The sequence below is a fragment of the Haemaphysalis longicornis genome, unplaced genomic scaffold (genome assembly GCF_048455015.1).
Source record: "Haemaphysalis longicornis isolate Haplotype H1 unplaced genomic scaffold, Haemaphysalis longicornis Haplotype H1 scaffold_2, whole genome shotgun sequence".
NCBI classification, from domain to species: Eukaryota; Metazoa; Arthropoda; class Arachnida; order Ixodida; family Ixodidae; genus Haemaphysalis; species Haemaphysalis longicornis.
In genome coordinates, this window is record NW_027526295.1 from 19,785,749 (window position 1) to 19,794,413 (window position 8,665).

At 48.3% G+C, this 8,665-nt stretch overlaps 1 protein-coding gene across 1 annotated transcript in view; it reads right to left on the reverse strand.

Annotated features, from left to right (window-relative positions):
- The window catches only part of LOC144167857 (glutamate receptor ionotropic, delta-2-like), a 67,641-nt gene extending 59,176 nt beyond the window's left edge, over positions 1-8,465 (reverse strand). Inside the window, exons 1-4 of the mRNA XM_077697009.1 lie at positions 8,444-8,465; positions 5,322-5,426; positions 4,199-4,232; positions 1,698-1,821 (exon numbers count right to left, since the gene is read on the reverse strand). Coding sequence (XP_077553135.1) covers positions 1,698-1,821; positions 4,199-4,232; positions 5,322-5,426; positions 8,444-8,465 — 285 coding nt within the window. The remainder of the gene's footprint in view (positions 1-1,697; positions 1,822-4,198; positions 4,233-5,321; positions 5,427-8,443) is intronic.
- Positions 8,466-8,665: the final 200 nt, after the last annotated feature.

Below are 8,665 nucleotides of genomic sequence, written 5' to 3' on the forward strand. Positions count from 1 at the left end.
ACACAGCTTTTGAACACACCCAAACTCAAACTTTATTTTTGTCAGCAAACATGTATCCATTCATTATGCATTACGTAGACAAATGCTAGCATTAGACAGGTAGATTGAGCTAGAATACAGTGGGAACAAAGTGGATTAAGATGAATGATGGTAGAGTTAAACGAAACAGTATGAACTAGGATATATTAAGATAGATAAAGGTGAATTAACAACATTAGGATGAATGAATTAATTTGGATAAAGATGGAATAAAGGCGGTAAAATAGTGTGGCTGCTTTATCGACAGGTGAACACGCATATAAAAAGCACCGATAACAACAACACTCCAGGTTTTCGCTTCCAAAGCACGTAAGAGAATTTCAGTGTCTCCAGAAATGTTCGTTTTTGAGAGTGCGCCTACTCGACATCGTTCTTGTTTTCCCCCGTACAGCAAGATAATTACTGCAATGCTTAACTATACAATGCTTAACATTCCAAACAGGTGCAACAAAGCATTAAACAGAACAGTACAGTGCAACGCAACGGTCTCTTCAGCAATTCTTGAGCGTAAACCGGAAACCGCAAGGCAGCAGGTCAATACCACGGCTGCTGCAGCGGGCCACCTCACGAAGCAAGACATTGATCCGGACAACCGTCCCCACGGAGTATCGACGAGACACTTATGGGGGCCCGACGGCGGCGTCGTCGTCGACAACAAACACTGAAAAGAGGGGAGTCTAGACACATATATCGTAAAAAAAAATACTCCGCGAAGGTTTTCGACGATACACAGTATTTTATCTAAATACGTACAGTGCGCGTCACGCTTGTCTAGGGCAACTGAGCGCGCGGCCTCGGAACATGCTGGCGACGTCTGGTGATAGCTGCGGGGTTGGAGATAGCTTGCCTTTGTGGGTGCGTGGATGTAGGAAGGTTCGGGCCGGTCGTCGTTTAGCTTGGGCCTCTCAAATTTGCAGTCGGCGTCCGCTTTTCTGATGGAGGCGAAAAGCAAAAACGCTCGCGTGTACGGGATTTTGGAAGACGTGAAAGACCCCCAGGGTGGTCAAAATTAATCCGGAGTTCTCCACTACGGCGCGTCTCATCGCCTGCGTTGCGTCGGCGCGTTAAACCCTACAATCAATCAAATTTGCAGACGCCACTAGCCGCGAGGTGCATGCACTTGTGTGCAGTAGTGCCAGACGTAAACGGTGACACCGGAGATTATCACCACAGAAAGCTACGTAATCGCACAAAAGTTTGTACCGAAAGCATTCCAGCGCATTCTTGGTGCGTGCTTTTCGTTTGGTATGCGCGCGATTCAGAATACACGCAGTTCCCTGCGGTGACAGCATCGCGTCAAAGGACGCGTCCATATGGACTGTCACCACTCATGACTGGCACTGTGGAAGATCAGCATCCCTCGTGGGTGGTGGCGTCTGCAAATTATAGTGGCCTATGCGAAATGAGGCCCGCCCCCACCCGAGATCCGCCCACGCGCAGTGGCAAGCTATCTCTAACACAGCGACTATCAGCAGATGTCGTCAGCACGCACCGGAGCCGTGCGCTCGCTTGCCCTATATACAAGCCTAACGCGCACTATACATGCATATACGTAGTGGAGATTGTGCGTTAAAATATATGCCACTAGAGGAGGCGGTTCCAACTTCTGGGCGGTGCAAGCCACGTTTGGTTTGAGTTAAATAACAGGAGGAGCTCACCAGCGGCTTCAACAGGTCCGTGATGAAGTTGTGCGATATGTTTGCCAGCAGGACCTTGTAGCGCTGTTGACCATCACGCATCCACGTTAAAATGTCGCTCACGATCGGGTCTGTACCGCTCGAACTGGAGGGAAGGGCTACGTTCACCGGGCAACCAGCCAGGTGAAGCAGTTCCAGCAACGTTCCTGTACGAATGTGTGCGACAGGGCATTGTGTACCTGTTTGCATTAAGTTAACTTTCGCACATTCCGTGTGGCCTTCCGTTCCCGCAAAGGAAGCCCATGTAGTTTGCAAACTTTCTTTACCTTTGGTTCACGCTTTGCCTAACTTATGTATTCAAAAACGTAACCAACCTGAATTGCTGCTCATTTTTTTCCCCTTGTCATTTTCGGAGCTCAAAACTTGCCCTGAAAGCCCGCCACTTATTGTACTGTTCTTAAAGGGGCCCTGAACGGCGTTTTGAGCACACTAAATGAACTAGCGCAATTGTTAGATTGGGTCGTCAAGGTCAGCTGTGCCAAGTATTACTCTTTTACTTGCAGCGCAAAGCTCACACTTTTGTTGCAAAGTTTGTCACCCATTTCTCACCCTTCCCTCCGTGTTTTTCTACGCCGGCATCTTCACATGTCTACGTCATCGATTCCCAGATGTTTGTCATGAGCTAGACATCCTGTTATTGGGCGGCTTTTTCACGCACTTCCGGCAAAGAGATGTGTCGTCTGCTGTGCGTCGGCTCGCCGGGTGATCTGCCAGCGGAGTGCCGGAGTGCTTGGACATTTACGACAAGCGAAACAAGTGTAAACAAGCGCTTAACCATTTGTATTGAATGCAACACGGCCATAACACGACATGGATATTATCTAACGTGAGCACGTACCGTAAATAAAGCCTCGAAGCCCCGAGGCACTTCTTTCGTGCAATCGCAGAGAACGCCCTGAGCCGAATTCCCGGGTTTGACGCATACATTTTATTTAACTTTAAAACAATCCAGAGATGCGTTTCGAACGAACACAACGTCACAACATGCGTTGCAAGTTTGAACCGAGATTGAGAGACGATCGCTTGCCTCCTCCTGCGCGTCGTAAATTCGGCATTCACCTCGCGCCCGGTCTGCGGGGAACTTAACTCTGGCGCGCAAGCGAAGAAGGCTTTTAGCCAGGCACACTGCACATACCCCACGCGAGGTTGAGTCGTACGTCGCTCGAGAAAGATAATACATACCATGGGAAGCAATATCCACCCGCAGAAGCACAACGTCACATTTAATCGCGAAACGAACGCGTCCACAACACAGGAGGCGATTCACACACACACACACAGCTTCGGTCGCTGCCTTGGCTTAGCTACAAGCTTCGTTCGGACAGTCAGCGATGTTACGACGTTACAGAGCTGCGTGAGGGCGACGTTCTAACCACTTGACGAATTTAAAAATACAGGGGCAAAGAACTTGGTTCATCGGAAGCAAAAAATCTTTCCTCCACCTCGCGCTACTTGCCGCCATGTTGTGGACGCTAAACGCTAACGTTTTGCATCCCGCTACGTAAACATCGCGAGGCGAGTTTTAGTAGAGCGTCTCATAAGTTTTCAGTATCGACACGCTAATGCATACCCAGATGTTTCGCGAAATGACTCGCAGGGTTACTAATAAAGCGATCCGATCTGGCGCGTTTTGTGCACGGGTTCTGTGTCGGTTTAAAATGTCTTTTTCACATGCCGCCGGTAGGAATTACCACCGCAACACAATAAGACCCGGCACCAGCGGGGCCCCATCTGAGACGGCTTTTGGGATAAACAGTGCGCGGTGCATCAAAGGGAACGGGTGCACGATCCTCCCCGTTCGGCTGCGAGTTCGCCGCCGAAAAAAGTCCCGTGCCGCCGATAGCAACTGCAGCAATGTACACCGCGAAAAGGCACGGCCAGGCAGCACACATGCGGCCAGGTCTTTCGTTCGCTTTTCCAGCTTTGAGCGGAGTGCGGTATCCATGTACGGGGTCAACAAAGACGAAAAAGCCGAAAGAGCTTGCCCGTATCATACAGCAGTCTGAGGAGCGCAATAGCGGAAGTACGTCACCGCTAAGAAGCGCAGCATCATGTGAGGGAAACCTTCGCGCCGTCAACAGCGAAGAAGAAGTTGAAAGGAGGAGAAAATACGGCGCGACGATAATGCGCGGTTTTTGATTTACAATTTCTCAGCTAATACTGATCGCTTTAACGATATTCTTGCAGGTGGAGATTGCTAATACATTGCTTTATTAGGTTACATGTAGATCCATGCATCGGCGGAAGGTATTTCATGACCCCTTTAAGCTGTTCAGAGCCCTGACCCACTTTAACTCTGCGCACCCCCCACACGGTGCCTGTCTATGTTAGCTTAGCTCTGTTTGTAAATTGCATGCTTCGTTCGCAAGAAATGAATAAAGTTGTAGACAAATGTGATAGTTATCATGAAGCCTACTTTACATGCTAAAAACTTGGACCCAGCCGCATTTACCCGCACCGACCTGTCGGAGGCGAGCGGCCGCTGCATGGCGCTGCCTGCGCGTAAGAACAGAAGCATGCAGCTGTCCCTACAGCTTGTCGCCATAAGCAGAAATGAAACCCTTGAGGAAGGACAAGCTAAACTTGAAGAACAGCGGATGCTTTGTGGAGAAAAATACCGCAAGAGGCCATCCTCTTCAGGCATAATGACAATCAGTTTCCGGCTCGTAGACTAAGCCTGAAGTTATCTGCAAGGACAGGCTACGATGTACTCCGGTGGATGTAAATGCTGTGAAACGACTAGCGCAGGCGCGTCTCATCTTCGTAGAGAAAGAGTAAGGCAGGCTTTATCTGGGTAAGCTGGCGCGCAGCTCAACATCATTCGCTCCTACAGTGACAGGTGCCTAACTTGTATTTATTTTTTGTAAGCGCACTTTCAATTATCATCAAAACGCTCTGGGAACCGTGGCTGCATTTTCGCATGCCCGTACTCTTGCAAACTTCGCAAAAGCCTGTCTTATCGCACAGGAAAGTGAGCTTTCTGTAACGCAGCTAAGTGGTTATTCAAGCCAGAAGAGATATCTTTTACCATTTACCTGCTTCAGCCCGCAGGTAACCTTTTGGAGCAAAGCAGCCGTCTGCATTGGTAGCGTTTACGTGTAACTATTCTTTTGATCGGTAGCGGTTGCGTTAGTCTGAAATAAATATCGGCTGATGTATGCCTAGCTTTAGCGCTAGGTCAATGCATCAAGACACCTAATCAAAACACCTGGTGTTTCATCTAGACAATATAGTGTTGCCATCAAGTAAGTTTCTTTATGTTAATATTTTTGAATACGTTCTATTATGACTTAGATTTTTAAAACAGCAAACCTAAGTTATTAACGTAAACGGAAAGAAACAGGCGATGATTTTAGTCACGCAGACGTTTTCTATGGTCTGATACCCCCTCCCCCCCACCTCCATTTTGTTTTTAATGTGAAAGGTGCGATTGCTATAATTCTGTGACGTGATAGCGACGTCCAGCCTGCTCGAATTCGTGTGGGTGGGAGAAAAAAATATTACGAAACCGGAGAATGTATACAATTGTTTTAGTGTAGCAATAGCTGTGCACACAAAATGACAAGTATGTATACGCCAGCCAACCTGCAGGCATTGCACTGATGTCGCTGTAGACGAAGGTAACCTGGTAGGGACCCTGGCAGAAGTCGGCCAATGCGTCGCCGAGGCTTGAGTAGCGGTGCCCAGAACCTGCACATGTGTGAAAGCAGGCAAATTTAAATTGAAACGTGGTTTCGTAGGTCACAAAACACGCTTGTTCAACTAAAGACAATTACATGCTCAAACCAGCATCGTTTCGGCACCCTGCCTGGCAACGCAATTTTCGTGCCTATATCATGCTCTACACGTTAAACAAGCCCTTTGTGTTAAGCACATGCTCACTTTTAGAGTTTAGTATTAGGGATTGCACAGGCATGAGCAACATTGCATGCAGAATAACGACATCATGATAAGATTTACACGTCCGGGAGCACATGTATACCTTCTTCGTATTATTTCATTAAAAACTCGAAAAAAAGGAAGAACATAACCCACTCCCTGGGTACTACCTTCACCGGCTTAGTTCCCTTCTGCTTCGATGCCGTGCACCATACACTGTTATAAAGAGAAGATGGATTGCCTTTCCCTCCACTTTTCCAGCGCAACTGGTGCTGGGGGGGGGTCTTGCTCTCACGCGCTCTGGGTTGCTTAAAGGGCTGAGTTTCTTACAAAGCCACCAGATGTCGCTTGGCTCCACAAATTTTGGCCCGCAAGCGGTATAGAAACGGTGGTGCGTGCTTGGGCTGCCGTCACACACGTGGGCTGGCCACGTACGCAGAGGGAGCAGAATAAACATGCGCCAGCCAAATGGCTCGAAAGCGTCCAATCGTCTTCGAAGACCGAGCCTGATACAAGCATTGCGGGACAAAGCCTATTAGGTGCGCAGTGATGCTTGGTGCACGTTGCAAATGTATGCTGGCTCCAAGACGGGAGTTACATGGCAGCCGTGAAAGTGGCAGCCATGAAAGTGTACGACAGCCGTGAGCGCTACAGCCACAAACCAGGCGTTGCAGAGCGACGCCTGGTGGCGATGCGAGACAAGCATCGTGTGGAGCACTACAACCTTAACGGACACTTGGAACAGAATGCCCAACGCATGTTCGTGTCAAACTGCAAACTGCACGGCGTCCATCCTCCTCACTACCTGCACAGTAATGGCAGAGGAAGGTGGCATTGGTTTTTCGCTGACCCAGCCCCCCCCCCCCCCCTCCCCATTCGTCCTATCTGACTCTCAGCAGGCCAGCCGCTACTTCATTCGCGGTAATATCTCTCCTCTGGCCTTGCAAATTCCCCTCCAAAACATTCCATCCGACATCGCGCCCCGTTGTGGACAACACCAGCTCACACTGGAGTGGGCGCTATAGTGAAGTGGCTCCCGTCCGTGCTGGCGAACTTGTTGACCGAGTCGCCATTTTCACTACGGCTACCTGCGATGCCTCTGCATGCAATCCGAAGTGCCTCCTACAATCAAAAGGCATTGTTGTGCGCTACCGCCTCCGCAGTAGCCGGTGCCCACCCCGCACCCGCGCCTGTCCCCGCAGGCAGCTCACATGCTGCGCATCCTACAAACACGCGCTTTCCCACATTGAACTCTACTGATATACACTCACCCACACCTCTTTACGACCGCCCCTGCCAGGTTTGGGGGACTGGACACTCACTACCATTCCCTCTGCGAATTTCCTGCACACCCACACCTCCTCCTCTCCCCTTACATATAGGAGGAGATGTTGCGCGGAGCGGCGGAGTCATATCGAGTCGTGACTACCTCCCGTGGCCTGGCGGTTCGCGGCGGCTCTTTCTCTTAACCCAGTTATCGACGGGCACGTGCAAAAATTTCTATCCGAGCTGCTTGAACTCCAATAATGAGGTAATAATGCTAACATAATTACTGTAATCAAATCATCGAAAGCCTCGCTATTCGGCGATTACCATCTATGGCGTCGGATGCGCCAATATTTTTAATCTTTTATTCTGCAGGCTCGCTTGACTTGAATATATAAAAAAACATGCACCCCTTAGTTTAACGACGACGATGGTTGAACGCGAAGCTTTCTCAAGGTGGATTCTTAGGTTGTCATCTGAGTTAAGACTGAGTTTTGACCATCTCGAAATGGAGCAATAATTGTTCATTGTGTTTAGTTTTGTTTTTCAGCTTGTAATCAACTCATTTGTATGTGCACATAGTTTTTAAATATGTGTTGTAAATATTGTTTCCTACATTGACATGTAGTGCAATAAATACCATGTGGAAAACAAAAAAAAAGAACAGAAATGAGGCAACCAGGTAGACGACGGCTTCATAACGCGAGAGATTCAGCTTCGATTCCGGCACTGAAGTGTTTTTTTTTTTTCATTCACCTTACCCCCGACCATTTACCATCATCGTCAGAGAAAGTTGGCTTTGCGGAGCGGCGTTTTCACGTAGCAGACGCCATAAGTGAAAAAACTAAAGTTTCGCTTTTGAAATTGGCTGCGCATGCCTTTTTTGGGCTCCTCAAAGTGACCCTAGGAGTGATTATAAATATCGCCTAATTCTGACTTAAAGCCATAATTAGTGTTTTAGCATGGTAATTTGACGGTCTTATTTACATTATTTTCCAGAAGACGTCCTTGCTAACACGTAATCTTCCTTCACGACATCGACACCACCTAATTGAGACACAGGTTTGTCGGCATTGCGGATAGTTGGGGCCCGCGGTTTGACGAATTACTCGCTGGTCTAAAGTATATATTTTCAGCAATCAGCAAACAAACATTGCAAGTAAACCTTCAAAAGCCGAATATTATTGCAAAATCACATGGCAGATCAGTGTGATTTTTATGTGGTAGCTCGCAGAGAGGCCCCGAATAAGGCATGGTAGTTTTTCCAAGCAATGCACGTAAACAAAAGCTGCTGGCTTTTGCTGAAAGGGAAACGTGTCATTACCTGCCTTGAACGGCAAAATATGGACACAAAGTTCACCAACTGCACTTTTATGTTTCAGTGGGCTAGAAAGAGGAACACAAGCATACAAATCAGGGAAGCTTGCGTTCTTTAGAGAGAACCTAAACTCGGTACGAAGGGCCTGGAAGATCTGTCCATGTGTTCAATTTAGAGGTAAAAGCATTGCACGCCTTCCACCGGGAAGCACAACGTAAACTGAATGTCCATCGTCTATACCTACTTGTGGTTCCAGTGACAGGCATTGCCACCAGGAAGGCAGCGACTTGTAGAGCCAGGGAGACATGTCGTGCCGATTCAAGCATCCGAAGCTTGAGCTTTCTTCAGACCTCAGAGCGGTATAGTTGACGCTAAAGAAATAGGATAACCGGTTCTGCAGGCGTCCGTCAGTAGAGTGTGACCACGCGAGTTTTTGACGTGCGCATGTTTCAAAGCAATTTCACTG